The sequence below is a fragment of the Leguminivora glycinivorella genome, chromosome 6 (assembly GCF_023078275.1).
Source record: "Leguminivora glycinivorella isolate SPB_JAAS2020 chromosome 6, LegGlyc_1.1, whole genome shotgun sequence".
NCBI classification, from domain to species: Eukaryota; Metazoa; Arthropoda; class Insecta; order Lepidoptera; family Tortricidae; genus Leguminivora; species Leguminivora glycinivorella.
This window is the reverse complement of record NC_062976.1, coordinates 7,131,731-7,148,459: the sequence shown is the minus strand read 5'-3', so window position 1 is coordinate 7,148,459 and position 16,729 is coordinate 7,131,731. Positions and strand designations below refer to the sequence as shown.

Here is a 16,729-nt window from a genome sequence, read left to right as displayed (position 1 = left end):
TAAGAAAAATCTAAAGAGTGTTGGCAACGCACACGTGACACTCCTTGAGTTGCAGAATGCAGGCGTCTATAGGTGACGGTGACCGCTTTCTATCAGGCGGAGCGTATGCTTGTTTGCCACCGACGTAGTATTAAAAAAAATCTAAAATAAACTGGCCTAAGATCTTGGCTATTTATATTCCCCTGCAGGCTGGTGAGGTGAATTTAAGAGGAATCTCAAGAGACGGTGCCTGTAATGAGATCTCTTCGCAAGAAAAAAAGTGAAGATCTCAAAAACAATTGCAAATTAAATTCTCAAGTCTTCTCCTAGATTAATAATTGACCCTGTGCGTCCAAAACAAACTGCCCCGGGACCTCGGCCATAAATTCAGGGGTCGTTCATAATGAGCGGATTACCATACAAATGGAGGCTGGTGATTGGGCGCGGCGCCCCGCTGGGGCGCTTTGAACGCGCCGACGTTTCGCGGGTTCCATATTTGAAATGTGAATGGGTTGGGATGGAGGTTTTTTTTTAATTTTGGGATGCCGTAAGAAAATTTGGAAAGTAGAGATAGGTATGTCAGTCGAAACATAATTATAATTTTACCACAAATTTGACATTATATAGCCGCTACCCAAACCGCCTGTTGTTTGCCTCTATTTGTAATCATTTGTTTTGTCTCCACTGTATCTTTTGCTGAGGTGTGCCAATGAAGAGTATTCTATCTATCTATCTATCTATCTATTATATTAGATATCATTTTAGAAGACATATTTTAAAACTATGGTCGATCAAGCTATATGTAACTTTTCATGGAATTTGCAAAGGGTGAAATAACTACATTCATGTCGATTATTTCAAATATCTATGGTCATATGTTTACATGTAAATATTCTTCACTTTGTCATAATATTCAAAATGGTGCAATATCCGTACCAATATCATAAATGGAAAAATGTGTGTGTCTGTTTGTTTGTCCGTCTTTTCAAATTGTCGTGATTTTTTTAAGTGGAGATACTTAGGCTACTTTTTGTCTCTTTCTAACGCGAGCGAAGCCGCAGGCAAAAGCTAGTTACTCATAATATTATTATTATCAGCTTAAATTATGCATTACGAATGAAAAATTATTTACAAAAATGTGGCTGTTTCAATACAAAATGATCAGTTTCTGACTTTTTACAAATCTCGTCTCAAAAATTATACTAAAGTTCCTGATTTAAGTGCTAATTTTCTTTAGTATAAAACTGCAAATTTATGTTAAAAAATAAATTAAAAATGCTGACCTGTCCTAGGTGCAGGTATAGCGATAATAACATGAAATAGGAAGACATGATATTAATCTACATAGATTCCATTAATTACAGAATCTGAACATGCATAATTTAGTAATTATGGCATAATATTATCCCACGAGACATGCACCTATGCGCGGGCGGCGGCCATTGAGATAAAACTGCATTCTGCACTTACTCAAATAGACTTGACTGTTTCAACAGGCATACTAGTTAGCTTAGGGTTGGCACAATGGTGGAGAAAATTTGCTTGCTCTTTTGAGAGATGAGATAAATATATATGTATGCATATGTGCGATAAATTAATGACAAACATTACTGAACCGACATTGTCAGCAAGATTGACAATAGAGCAAGTCCGAAATATTTTTTTTCGCAATTCGCAACCAAAGGAAAGTGTCGCATATAGGTTAAGTTATGTCTCTATTTTTATTCTTTGTCGTGTTTATTTTGCTTTTGTGTTGTATTTTTGTGCCTGTTGTATTGTCTTTTGTGTGTCTTAGCATGTACTAATAAAACTACCCTTGCATGCAACTAATTTTAATAATATAGAATAAGTTAATCATAAAAACTAACACTGTATCATGATTGGTTATTTGGATTAATAAATACATTCGCGATGTGTAGCGCGCGAAGTGAAAGGGGCGGAGCTACACGGCATGGAGGGGCGCGCTGTTACATAAGCACCCACGCCGCCTCCGCTCCCTCATTCCGCTCACTACGCTCACGAGCATAACATCTTAACATGTCTTTACCTTACTAACCCTGGTAGCCCTGGTAACCCTGGTAGCCTTGGTATTGGTAGCATGGTAATTGGTACGAGGTTCCTGTCAGCGCGTCTACAAGCTTCTACGCCGGTCAACGAGCGCAGTCCTGCACTCCACATCGTGGTCCTTCGAGAGCCGGATCAGAAAAAAGAAACAAGTACGCGCTGACGCCTTGAGGTTGTCCCACCTCGGCTCAGTATCCTCACCTTACCTTTACCAGCTTGCTGGTCGGATCGTGCTGCGTTGTAGGCTCGTCCTCCGCTCACGTATCCTGGCAACTTTAGTTGCATGCGTCACATGGTGACGTCATCACGCCGCTTTCGAACGTAATAGGCATTGCACCTCGCCATTACGGGAGATTCGGCGCATCGTGGGATCTACGCTTAGGGGTGTCGACGCTGCGTTCTGTAGCGTCCGCACATAGGCGATAGGTAGGTCAGTGATAGTTAGGGACCCCCGCGTGTGCTAAAAAGAAGACAGCAAGAGTACGAGAAGAAAAAGATGTCCGAAGCAGGAAGAAACCTTCGTCCCCGCAATAAACCGGGCACGGCTGCCCCCGCGTCGTCAAATCCGACTCCGTCGTCGGGTCTCACCACCTCGGCGGAGACAAATACGTGGAGCAAAGGCACCGGCGGCAACCCAGACGAAGAGCGTATAGTCAGTGATAGCGAATAGAGATGTGTCAACCCGGTTTGCCAACCCGGTTCAAACCGAGTTAGGCTCAACTCGGCCCGACTCGGTTTGACAGTTCACCAAACCGGTTCCAACGAGCAGACGGAACGCAGCCGAACGAACGTACCGATCGGTCCCCCTCCCACATGACTCAACTCGAAAATGTTGATAACGAAACCGGCAATATCGGTATCGGAACTGCAAGCCAGCGAGTGCAAGCAGGATAGCTGTACTTTCGCGCGGAAGTGGCGCCACGGCCAGAATCTGAAACACACTCCCGGTCCGCCCGACCGTGCTCGCTTTGGTTTGAAATCAATTATAACAGATGGTGCTCTTTTTCCTAATAATAAATGGGGAAATATAACAGTTTACAACTGTAATTAAATGCTCCCGCTATTCTGCCGTTGCCGCCCTTACCGATATTCTGTGAATTCTGTCTCCGTTACGAATATTTTGATGAAATGAAATATATTTATTTGCATTAATTTAGTTTCAGTTTAGCTCGTTCAAACACAACTTTAATTTTAAATAAATAAAAAAACACACGTTTATATCATGTGTTTCGGGCATACGAGCATACTCGTAACTTGACTCGACTCAACCCGACCGACTTGATTCGTGTTCAATTTTGACGAATCGCTTCACACGGGCCAAACCTAACCGCTACATTAATACGCTAAGGACCGTCGTAGCAACTCGGTTTGGTCAAACCGGGTTGAAACCGGTTTACGTAGAAAATCAAACCGTTCAGCCCGGTTTGCGATATTTTCGGTTTGGCACATCTCTAATAGCGAATCCGTAGAATTCGACCACACGGTTAGGAGTCGTGAAGGCACATTGGTCGGGCAACCAATCGCGAGTAAAAGCCGCGCCGCGCCCGCGAAAGGTAGTCGCGCCGCGTCCGCGAAAGGTAGTCGCGCCGCGTCCGCGAAAGGTAGTTGCGCCGCGTCGCAAAGGGATAGTAAGTTAGCAGTTCTAATGGCCGAGCTCGAAGTTCGTAAAGCCGCCTTGGTTGTTGCTCAGAGGCAGAACGAAACCGCACAGATTAAGTTGCAGATTGCGCAATGTGAAGCGCAATCTGACTGTGCGAGCGTTTCGTCGGCTGCTCACGAGCGCACCAAGAGTTGGGTAGAACGACAGGCTAGGCATACGGAGCTCGCGAAAACCGAGAATGTCATTCCCGCGCCGACTAGCAAAATTGAAGTTAAGCCCGAGCGTCCTAAACCGTACGGTAGTCATTTCGCGCCGATAGTCCACAAACCTCCTGAGTTGCCTAGCTTCGACGGCAACGTAACGGAATGGATAGCTTTCCGCGCGGAATTCAACGACACTTCGCCTATGTTCAGTGACGTAAACAACGTGAGTAGGATTAGGCGTGCTCTCAAAGGAGACGCACGAACGGCAGTGAAATCGATTATGTATACTGTTCAAGACCCGCGAGTGATAATGGACGCGTTAGAGCGTCAGTTCGGCGATCCGGACGAAATAGTGTTAACCGAATTGCATAGTGTTAAACGTATGCCACGTTTGGCAGAAGACAATAGTAACATTGCGTCGTTCGCCGCGCACGTAGCAAACGCCGTGGCTACAATAAAATCACTCGGGCAGGACAAGTATCTACACGCGCCGGAATTGGTCAATAAAATAGTTGACAAATTAAGTTTAATAGTGCGATATGAGTGGTCGAAATACAGACGTGCTAATCCCAGTTCCCCAGACCTCGTCGCGGTCTCTGAGTTTTTAAACGAGATTAGCATAGCCGCGAAGCGCATTATCCGTAAACCGACGCATAAACTGAGAACCGCCGTGCATACGGTTTTATATGAGCACGAGCCTAGGGCATCTGGGCGTCGAGCCCCGAATACACGCGCGATATCAGTACCGGTTCGGAAGAATCTCGCGACGCACGTCCGCGTACGTACGATAGAAAAAGTCATGCTAAAGTAAATCCGCCTATAGTAGCTCAAGTGAAGCACCGCGAACATAAAAAAACCCGTGGTCGCTTCATCGAAGCCTAAGACTTACAACTCCACCCCCGTCGCGCAAAGTCACGCTTGCGCCATATGCGCTAGTAGTGAGCACAAAAACGTGTCGTGCCCTAAGCTTATCGCGGCCTCGGTGGCAGAACGTTGGGAATTAGTTAGGAGCTCGAAGCTCTGCTTTAGGTGTTTAGACTTGACTCACCGTCGACCTGTTAAATGCAAATACGTCGCGTGTGGTGTAAACCAATGCGAAGCGGGTCATCATAAGTTACTACACGGACTGAGCGCGGTCGCCCCCGCGAACGGTAGTAATAGGACGGGAGCAATTAATACTATCTCGTGCGCGCACACGTATTTAAAAGTCATTCCTGTAGAGGTATCTGGGCCGTTAGGCACAGTGCAAACCCTCGCGCTACTAGACGAAGGCGCGGAAATGACGTTAATTTTACACGAAACCGCTGATAAAATCGCACCACGGGTCAGAGGTCAACCTCTCGACATCACGGGCGTAGGCGGTGTAGTGAGCGATCAAGATTCGTATACTATGCAGGTCGCTATTCGAGGCTTTTGTAGTCGTCATATGGAAATCATGGAGGCCGTTACGATTAGTACGTTCGGAGTAGGCGTGCAATGCGTTCCGCGTAGTACGGTCGACAAGTGCGATCACTTGAAGGAAATCGCAGACGAGCTGTGGTATCCGCCCACGAAGCCTACTATTTTGATAGGACAGGATAATTGGCATCTAATTATCACGCGGCAGATTATTAGCGGACCGCCACATCTTCCCGTAGCTAGTCTCACGCGATTAGGCTGGGTTTTGCACGGACCAGATAAGACGACCCGCGCCGCGGTACATTTCGTAGGGCACGCTAGGCCTAAGACCGCGGACGACGAAGCCGTCGAATTAATGAAGCAGCATTTCGATATCGAGGCGTTAGGCGTGTCAAAACAGCTGCCTAGGGCCGACCCGGATCAACGCGCGTTAGATATTTTAAGGGCAACGTGCGAAAAGATACGGGGAGAATAGGTATCGAGCGGGACTATTATGGCGGAGCGATGACGAAACTCTCCCAGACAATCGCGCGCAGGCGTTAAAACGGTTATATAGTTTAGAACGAAAATTAGACCGCGACGCGAATCTTAAAGCCGAGTATTCGAAGCACATGAACAATTTGCTAGAGAAAGGCTACGCGGAGAAAATGGACTCGCCCCCGCCCCCCGACTCGCCCCGGGCATGGTATCTCGCGCATTTCCCGGTTTTTCATCCGCAACGTGGAAAAATGCGTCTAGTTTGGGACGCAGCGGCTATGGCCTACGGCAGGTCATTAAATAGCGCGTTACTGGCCGGGCCAGACTTGTTAGAGTCGCTATTCGGAGTATTGGTTCGCTTCCGCGAGGGAAAAATCGCGGTAATAGCGGACGTTAAAGAAATGTTTCTCCAGATCGAGATTGTGGAACAGGATCGGGACGCTTTACGTTTCGTTTTTAGGGGGGAGGACCGCGACGGACCGCCGCAGGAATATAGAATGAAAAGGCTAATATTCGGCTCAGCGTCGTCACCTACCACCGCGCTGTATGTAAAAAACGAAAACGCGAAAGAACATAGTGCAGAGTTTCCGATCGCTGCGGAGAAAACGATCAAAAATACGTATATGGATGACATGTTGATAGCACTCGACATGAGCGAACAGGAAGCTAGGCGCGTTGTGAACGATGTTTACGAACTGAACATGCGCGCGTCGTTTGAACTTCGAGGTTTCGCGTCGAATCATCCGGAGGTAATCGCGGACGTAGTCAACAGTAAGGAGGAGACTACGGTCATAGGCGCTAGCGATAGCGAACGCACGCTAGGCTTAAAGTGGAATCATAAACGCGATACGTTAGGGTTTAACGTGAATTTTAGGAACACGCCCGAAAACGTACTCGACGGCCGCGAATTACCCACAAAAAGGCAGGTCACGAGTAGTGCGATGTCCATATTCGACCCCATAGGTTACATTAGCCCCATATCAGTGCTAGGTAAAGCGTTAATGCAAGAGATATGGCGCACTGGGATCGGTTGGGACACGCCCATTCCCGTTACGCTCGCGCCCGCCTGGCGTTCGTTTATAGAAAACGTACAGCAGTTAAAACAGCTCGAAATTCCTAGACACGTACCCGCGTACAACCGCGAAGCGCACATGCATGTATTTTGCGACGCTAGTGAAAAATATACGCCGCGGCCGTGTATCTGGTTAGCATAACGCCCGAGGGAGAGCGTACGTCCGCGTTAGTAGCCGCAAAGGCCCGCGTCGCGCCTCTTCGCGTAGTTAGCATTCCACGAATGGAATTACAGAGCTGTGTGCTAGCCACGCGTCTAGCAGATACGATAATAAAAGAGTCGGACTACGTAATTAAGGAAAAATATTTTTGGTCAGACTCGAAGACGGCACTCGCTTGGATTCGCTCAGACCCGCGTAAATATAAGACGTACGTCGCTCATAGGTTAGCTGAGATAGAAAACACTACCACCCCCGCTAACTGGCGATGGGTGCCTAGTGCCGCTAACGTAGCGGACGACGCCACTCGGGGCGTCCCGGCGCATTTTGGGGCCGACCACCGGTGGTTCGTTGGGCCAGAATTCATACGGAAAAGCGAGTCTTATTGGCCGGTAGAAAAACGCTCGCGCCTGTCGCAGACACGGGCGAAGAGCGCGCAGCGAAAGTAGTTTGCTCGCTAGGCGTTACTAGGAAAACGTTCGACTACCTACCAGATATAAATAGGTTTCCGCGTTTTAAACGTTTAGTTAGAGTCACTGCTCTCGTTCTGGTTGCCGCTGAGGCTTTCAAAGCCTTATTGCTCAAAAAGAAAACGGAAACAGAAATGAACAATGAACATATCAGACTGGCGGAGATATTGCTCATTCGTCGGAGTCAGCACGCGTCATTCCCGGAGGAAATTAAGTTGCTGGAAACTGGGCGCGCGCTACCTAAGAAATCACCGCTGCACAAGGTCGCTGTGAAGCTGGATAAAAACGGGATCATCACTCTGAACGCGAGGATCGACAAAGACGTCCACATCCCAGTGCTGCACGCGAAGGAAGATTTCACGAATTTGCTGATATATCATTTTCACGCTCTGTACAATCACGGCAACCACTCAACCGTCATTAACGAGCTGAAACAGAGATATTATATTATCGGGCTGCGCGGCACAATACGATATATTACAAACAAGTGCCAATGGTGTCGGACCTATAAAGGGACTACCCTCAAAGTTCCCGTAGGCGACTTACCAGCAGAGAGGCTCCAGGCGAATCAACCGCCATTCACTGCCGCCGCCGTCGATTTGTTCGGCCCGATGAATATTACAATAGGCCGCCGCCGCGAAAAGAGATGGGGAGTGTTGTTCACTTGCCTCACAACTCGAGCTGTACATCTAGAGCTTGCCGCCTCCTTATCGGCATCCTCCATGATACTATCACTAAGAAGAATGATAGCTCGACGCGGCGCGCCTACAGTTCTGTACTCGGACAACGCCACTAACTTTTACGGCGCCGAGAGAGAACTAGCGGAAGCTAAGAGAACACTGCCTGACAGCCTGAAGCCCTTCCTGTCCGAACGTGAGATGACCTGGAAGAAGATTCCACCTGGAAACCCCTCAGCAGGCGGCGCGTGGGAGCGCCTGGTGGGCAGTGTTAAGACCGCTTTAAAAGTGACACTGAAAGAAAGAGCTCCTCATGAAGAAGTTCTGCACACGCTGTTGCTAGAAGCCGAACATATAGTCAACTCGAGACCGCTGACGCCAGTGAACCCAGACCTCGACGACGAAGCTCTGACGCCGAACCACTTTCTCATCGGCCGTTCGAGCGCCCTGTCGCCGCTAGGCGTGTTCACCGACTCCGTGTTGACCCTATCGTCATGGAAAACAGCTCAGAACTTGGCCGATCACTTTTGGAGGCGCTGGATAAAGGAATACCGGCCCAGCTTACTCCCTCGGTCGAGCGCTCATCAGCAGGTGCACAAGCTACACGAAGGAGACATAGTGATAGTGGCCGACGGCTCTATGCCCCGCGGAACTTGGCCTAGAGGTGTAATCACACAACTCTTTCCCGGCCCTGATGGCCACGTAAGAGTAGCCATAGTTCGTACCCGCGCAGGAGAAGTACGTCGCCCAGTTTCCAGGCTTATTCCCATATGCTCTGTCCACTCAGACGGTGTTAGCACACGCGGGGGAGATTGTCGCATATAGGTTAAGTTATGTCTCTATTTTTATTCTTTGTCGTGTTTATTTTGCTTTTGTGTTGTATTTTTGTGCCTGTTGTATTGTCTTTTGTGTGTCTTAGCATGTACTAATAAAACTACCCTTGCATGCAACTAATTTTAATAATATAGAATAAGTTAATCATAAAAACTAACACTGTATCATGATTGGTTATTTGGATTAATAAATACATTCGCGATGTGTAGCGCGCGAAGTGAAAGGGGCGGAGCTACACGGCATGGAGGGGCGCGCTGTTACATAAGCACCCACGCCGCCTCCGCTCCCTCATTCCGCTCACTACGCTCACGAGCATAACATCTTAACATGTCTTTACCTTACTAACCCTGGTAGCCCTGGTAACCCTGGTAGCCTTGGTATTGGTAGCATGGTAATTGGTACGAGGTTCCTGTCAGCGCGTCTACAAGCTTCTACGCCGGTCAACGAGCGCAGTCCTGCACTCCACAGAAAGCATATATTTTTGATATGATACCTATGATTTGTCCCAAAGTAGTTATTAGTGGGATAAATGTAAATCGTTATGTCTTCTCTATCTATTCACCAACAGTCTAAGTAACTAGGTAGGTATATCTATTCATTTGACATCTATATATTTAAAAAAAATGAAACAATGTGATCTTCACTGTTTTACAAGAATAATTTAAATGTCGGAAAGTTATTCATATTTGAATAACTAAGGTGGAATTACGCTTCGTAGTTATAGTTTCCCATAAACCTGCGTCCTAAACTTAACTTAAATAGGTCCAACCAATGTACAAAACTCTGAAATAGCTTTTCCTTAAGGACATAGCAGTGACAACCCTTCAAAATAAATCAAAAGTGATAATATATTGGAGTCCCTGAGTGAGACGATGTTTTGAGATTATAAATTCTAGTTAGGGCCAGTAACTGGTAGGTTAGCAACTGTTATTTATGCTTGCAAGCCGGTCGTTGACAGTCACCAAATCGTTAGTGAACAGGGTTTAGTTCAAAATGCTCTTATACGCTATTTACTTTTTTTTTTTAATAGCCCGTTTGTGTGTCCCACTGCTGGGCAAAGGCCTCTCCCCGTGATTTCCACAGCTCCCGTTGGTGTGCTATTTCTGGCCAATTAGCCATGAAGGTGTCAAAGTCGTCCCGCCATCTCCGTCTGGGCCTGCCACATCCGCGCTTAATTTGAGGCATCCACTTGGTGGCTATGCTGGCCCACCTATCCGGGTGCATGCGGCAAATGTGGCTATTTACTTACCTACATAGGTAAAATACTTTAGACTTTTCTTAGATATTAGAGACATTAGATGGCATTGTTCCAAAAAAGTTTCTGAAAGTTGCAGAATTTTCATGGGAGAGTTCACAGAAATTGAAATTTAAAGAAAAACGCAATTTTGATTGTAAGTAGATATATGGATTAAATGAGGATCAATCAGTGTAAATATGCAGTGACCGTCAGTTTCTACCTAAAGCATAGTTAAAATAACATTTTACATGTGAATATAGCACTATTTAACGTATTGCATTTTAAAATAAAAGATTTCTATCTGACATTGTTTTACGAAATATAGTTATATTTTTACCAGATTGATATTTAATTAATACAATTTAAATTCAGACGATGTACACGTGAAACGATTCAACAGTTTAAAATATTTGAATAACGGTAGGCATACATCAATTTAAAGTTAATTTTATAAATTCTACATACGATTTTACCTTGTTAATTCCTATGGAGATGTAATACCTATTAAAAAGTCTAGCTCAATCAATTTAAGTATAACGACTATATTATTAAAATACTTATTTTTACAAGTTTTTCTTTGAATCAATTTATATTCACGGAAGGCAACATACTGCAAATAATTTGCTCGCATATATTATATTATCTGCCAAGGAGATTATATACACGTTACGTGATCAACAAATTAACACTTAATCTTCAATGGAATAATATATATTGAAGTACAAAACATCTGCTCACCGCCACTCCGGCCCCAATTCTTTCAATAACCATAAAACTAAAACATTAATTTATTTACTTATTCTCATTAACCTGTCTCGTAATAAAGTCGCCCGACATGAGCCATTACCATAAAATATCCCCTTAAAAACTCGGCAAGTATTTTTCCCCGTTCCGTAAATTGCGTCTATGAAAATACTCTGATCCGGTATCAATAAACGCAATTACGGCTCATTAAAACAAATCGATTGTGTTAAAAAATCGCGCGTATCGCGTAATTGAAGTACGTGTAAGGGGCGGAGCTTGAGCGTTGGAGGCGTAGGGAGGGCCTCGCGCAGCCATGGTCGGAGGGCCGGAGGCCAGTCGCTCGGCACTCGGCGGAGTCGGTGCGCGTCGCGCGAATATTCGCACGCGGAACAGTGACTGCAAAATACTTGTGCGGAACCGGATTTTTGAGTGGCGGTGGACATGTGACTGAGGATTTGGAAACATACTCTTTAAAGTGCCTTATTGGATCAACACAAGAAGCCATAACTTGTTTTGATGTTTTTTTGTAAGATATCAAATCAAAACAATAAAGAAACTATTGAATTAATTAAAAAACATAGTATAATTGTGTTAAAACCCGTCCAATACAAACTCGCAATGTTCGCAAACTAAAATGCGAAAACAAACAGGTGGTCGGTTTGAACATTTCGAACGCAAACGGTCGAGTTCCGAATTTGAAAATGGATCTGACGACGCGGCGGGGGGAGGAGGAGACGGCGGGAGGGGGGGAGTGTGAGGTGACCAAGCAGGAGGTGAAGAAGACCAGCTCGTTCAGCATCAGGAACCTGATGGGGGATTCCGACGGCGCGAGTAACAGCGAAGGTAAGTTTCGCGGAAAAAATCAATATTTTCTGTTTTCAAGCAAAATAAACATAGTCGAGTTAGAATAAAGACGCTATAAACAAGCAAAAAATGAGAGATTGAGAAAATATATATAGAAAGAAAGAGAAGGACATTTTGTATTTATTTTAACCTTAAAGCGCCATAAATATTAAATTGCAGGAAACTACTTACCACTTGAATGTTCCCGCTTTTATCAGAATTCGGACGGGATGTAATAAGAATATCTTGTAACAAAATGTAAAACAGGTTATACTAATACCTATTTATAATCTTTATTGAAAGGATACCTATATTTTCTCGGATCGGATAGAGTGCTTATGTAAATAAAGTTTGAAAAAAAAAGTTGTCATTTTACAATTTTTACTACTCTAAAATTATGTCATCCAAGTGCGACATAGGTTGAAGGTATGTATTTGTTTTGAAGAACTCTATTCAAGGACAATTATTGTTATAATATTTCAATTAAACGCTCAATAATAACAGTTCATTCATATTTTCAACGATATGTGAATTATATAAATTATTTTTGAGATGTGTTTTTTTATTGATCGCCGGCAGATTATCTTATGTTTCTAGTATATATACAGACCTAATATTAATTCAAAATATTGTACATGTTTTTTTTAACTTTAAAAACTTTTATTAGAATTATAACAATACATAATAAAAACAATAAAATTACAAACTAAAATCAAAACTAATTTATAAGTTTAGTTCTAAAACTCGTAAAATTTTATAGTAAAATTATCTACAAGGATTTAAGTTCAAGTTGGCAGGTTTTACCGACCTTTATATCAAATAAAATATCAAAGTAATTATTTGACAATATTTTAAATACGTATGTGCATGCAATTTACTTACATTGTTGCAAGTGTTGTAACGAATTTATCGATCAAATAGGTACCATGGTGAGGTCAGGCCCCGTAGCCGAATGCCATTTCTGCGACGCGAAACGCCACCGAAACGCCGCAGAAAGGTAGTCTGGCTCTGTCGCGCCAATATGCAAGAGCGATTGAGATAGATAGCTGCGAAAGGGATATTATCGTGAGCGTTTCGTGAGCGTTTGTGCATTCGGCTACGCACATTTACTGTTTATTGTTTATTTATTTATTTCAATCAATCGGCACTGACAGATTAACCTTACGTGCTAATTGGCATTATATATTACTTAGTGTCTAACATGCATTAATGACTATTAATAAGTTACAAATGATACAACAATAATTAATTAACAATTAACAACTGTAGAGACACTCTACATTATTTTCTTTATTACTTTTTTTTATAATTTTTGCGGAATAACAAATATCCATACTAATATTATACATGGGAAAGTATGTGTGTCTGTTTGTTTGTCCGTCTTTTATGGCAAAACGGAGCGACGAATTGACGTGATTTTTTAAGTGGAGATAGTTGAAGGGATGGAGAGTGACATAGGCTACTTTTTGTCTCTTTCTAACGCGAGCGAAGCCGCGGGCAAAAGCTAGCATCAAATATATACAAATACAATAATACATTCTTCCGAGGTTTTTCCCTTGCGTTATGACATGGGGTTCTTCAAAAAGCAAGTATTTAGGGTTCTCAAAGGTCGGCAACCATGTCCTCATGATGTTGCTCATGTCCATGGGCGGCGATGACTACTTCCCATCATCGTCCGCTCGTTTGCTGCCTATATCATAAAAAAACATAAGACTTATTTTTAAATGTTTTAATGATACGAGTATAATTTAAACTATCGTCTATCAACCTCCTGTATCCATGAACACAGTTATATGGTCCTTCAATAACTAACAAGGTATTTTTCGTGGCAGATCTTGCTTTAAGCTATATTTCCACTAAAACAGAGATGAGTCGAGATGAGATTGGTTGACTTCTCCTATCCGCTGAACTACAAAATAATGTTAATATTTTTTTACGAAAAAGATATACTGACTTCAAAAAGCATGACAAAAAAATAAAATATTTTTTAAGTATATGCGTTACCAAAGGATATTGTAAAAAAATAAACATAAACCCGAATATAGAACCTCTTCCTTTTGGGTAAAGAAGTCGGTTAATTATTGTTCAATTCTCGCGCATCTTCTTTTATCTCTGCATCAGTAGGAAAATTCAAAATGGTGGAAAAGCGGGCACATGTTCGCTGATGGTGATGAAACTTGGACCAATAAGAATAAGAATATTTTATTGAAAAAACCTTATTGCTAAAAACCTTAATGCGTTTACTTATATTATGTGCAGTTTTACGTGCGCCCGAACTAGGAGAAGAATCCTACCACCACCAACACCACCACCAACCACCACACAAATAGATGACTGTAATATCTGGGCGACCGAGCTTCGCTCGGTTTTATTTTAATATATCACGTCTTTAGATAAAAAAAAACTCTTATAAATACAAAAACAAAAAAAAAGACAAAAAACAAAAACTTAATTTCTGGCCGGGATTCGAAACCCTGACACCTACGATCTATCTGCCTACATTAGACCGACCTCGTACGACTGAGCTAAGCGGAATCGATGCGCGCGCGGCGAAATTAACGACCATATTTTACGTTCACTAACGCGAAAGAAAAACTCATGAAAACTCGAAAATTCGCGTTTTCCGGGATCTAAGGCTACGCTAGATCGATTTTTCACCCCCGAAAACCCCCACATAACAAATTTCAGCGAAATCGTTAGAGCGGTTTCCGAGATCGTCGGTATAAATAAATAAATATCCAAGAATTGCTCGTTTAATAGTATAAGATATACTAGAACATAATTATCACTCAGTATAGACAAATACAAGTTACAAGCACCTCAAAGCCCATGACATCATCATAATAATTTTATAGTGATTTTAATGACTATCCTAACGACTCATACAAAGTAAGACCGATTTCCTCAGCCGTGACATCTGACAGCTCATAACTGCATGTTTATGGTCGCAATTACAGGCAATAGCAGAAAGGTTTTGTGGGTCAAATCGTTTTCATTTATTATGCTTTGTTGCTAAGTATGTTAGCTAATTATTGTTTTAAGAGTCGTTAGTTTTATGGGAAGTTAACACGTGTAAAATAGTGTCTAGTTCCGTCTTTGTTGTCGTAAAATAATACTTTATATAATTGAAAGATGCATGTAAGTACTTAGATAAAGTACATTGAAAACAGATAATTTTGTTGATTATTCGTAGAGTTTTAAGATATGTCACATATTTTTGCGGCCTTCCTCATCATCCTCCTTGCGTTATCCCGTCATTTACCACAGCTCATGGGAGCCTGGGGTCCGCTATGGCAACAAATTCCAAGAATTGGCGTACTTAGGCACTAGTTTTACGAAAGCGACTGCCATCTGATCTTCCAACCTAAAGGGTAGCTAGGCATTTTTGGGATCAGCCCGGTTTCCTCGCGATGTTTTCAAAAGTGACTGGCAAATATCAAATGACATTTCGCACACAAGTTCCGGAAAACTCATTAGTACGAACCGGGGTTCGAACCCGCGACCTCCGGATTGGATCTTTTTGCGGCCTTTAAAGAGACATATTGCAGGTGACTGTACAAACCCATCTGCCATAGAAAAAGAGCCCGCATTAAAAGTGTGAAGCCGATAAAGTACTCGCTAATTACGATTACGGAACATTTTTCCCTTCAGTTCATTACCCTATCCGGCATCTACCCAATTTACCACCGATCCCACCTGTCCCCGGTCTACCCCCATAACAACGGCTATCACGAAACACACGTACAAAACATAAATGAATTCTAAATTTGAACAACTTAAGGTTCTGTTTCGAAAAGTAAAGATATCTCGATCAAGTTTGATTAAATTCTACAAACGATTGAATGTAAATCTTAAGTAGAACAGTTTAAGTTGATTTTTATAGGGCAAGGAATAGGGCTAATCGGGTAGCGGGATGTAGTCCAATTTAGTTGAGGAAACAAGTACTTATGGAGTTGTGACGTCATAGGCTGGTACGATTCGCTCGGGGTTGATGGTCATTGTTATTGATAGCGAAAATTCGGTTTGAATGTATGAGTTTGTTCTATCCTATGGGGTTGGTCGATAGATATAATGTTTTACACATGCACGGGTAGCATGGTCGCGCGATAGACGATAAAATATCAGGCCGTCCCTATCGCACTATTAGTAAGTGCGATAGGGACGGACAGATGTTTTATCATTTATCGCGTGACCATAATTGCCTGCTTGGCGCTAACAATATTTTGACGTGCCTAATTGCCTATTGCCTAACGGCCTAGCCGAAATGACATAAGCGTTGACGCCGACCGAAACTCGAACTCTATCTGTGTCTGGCTCTGTCGCGCCAATATGGAAGAGTGATATAGAGAGAGCCAGCTACGACAACGATATTATCGTAAGCGTTTGTCTAAATATAAATAAATAAATATTATAAGGACATTCTTACACAGATTGACTGAGGCCCACGGTAAGCTCAAGATGGCTTGTGTTATGGGTACTCAGACAACGATATATATAATATATAAATACTTATATACATAGAAAACATCCATGACTCAGGAATAAATATCTGTGCTCATCACACAAATAAATGCCCTTACCGGGATTCGAACCCGGGACCGCGGCGTAGCAGGCAGGGTCACTACCGACTGCGCCAGACCGGTCGTCAAATATGTACATATAATATAGACTTGGAGAGCTAGGTACGTTACGCTTAGGAACGGATAGGCTTGGTGCATCAAATTCTTAGAATAAATTTAAAAGTGGAAAATGTCTGCCTTGGGTGAGACTTGAACTCACGGCTTCTGGATCGATACTCCAGCGCTCTGCCAACTGAGCCACCAAGACTTCAACCAAGCCAGCGAAATTTTCCACTACTAAAGTCAATGGGACCCGTTCTTTTGGATTGGATTGGTTGGGATTTATTCTAAGCCTAGTGGCATCGATTGCAGGCGTTTCTGCTAATCAGAAGTTAAAAATTCATCAAATTCTTGT

The 16,729-nt window shown here is 43.2% G+C and overlaps 1 protein-coding gene across 1 annotated transcript in view; it reads left to right on the top strand.

Annotated features, from left to right (window-relative positions):
* The first annotated feature begins 11,647 nt into the window (after nucleotides 1-11,647).
* Nucleotides 11,648-16,729, top strand: part of LOC125226901 (homeobox protein aristaless-like) — a 159,765-nt gene continuing 154,683 nt past the window's right edge. Inside the window, 1 exon segment of the mRNA XM_048131078.1 lies at nucleotides 11,648-11,755. Coding sequence (XP_047987035.1) covers nucleotides 11,722-11,755 — 34 coding nt within the window. The 5' untranslated portion in view covers nucleotides 11,648-11,721.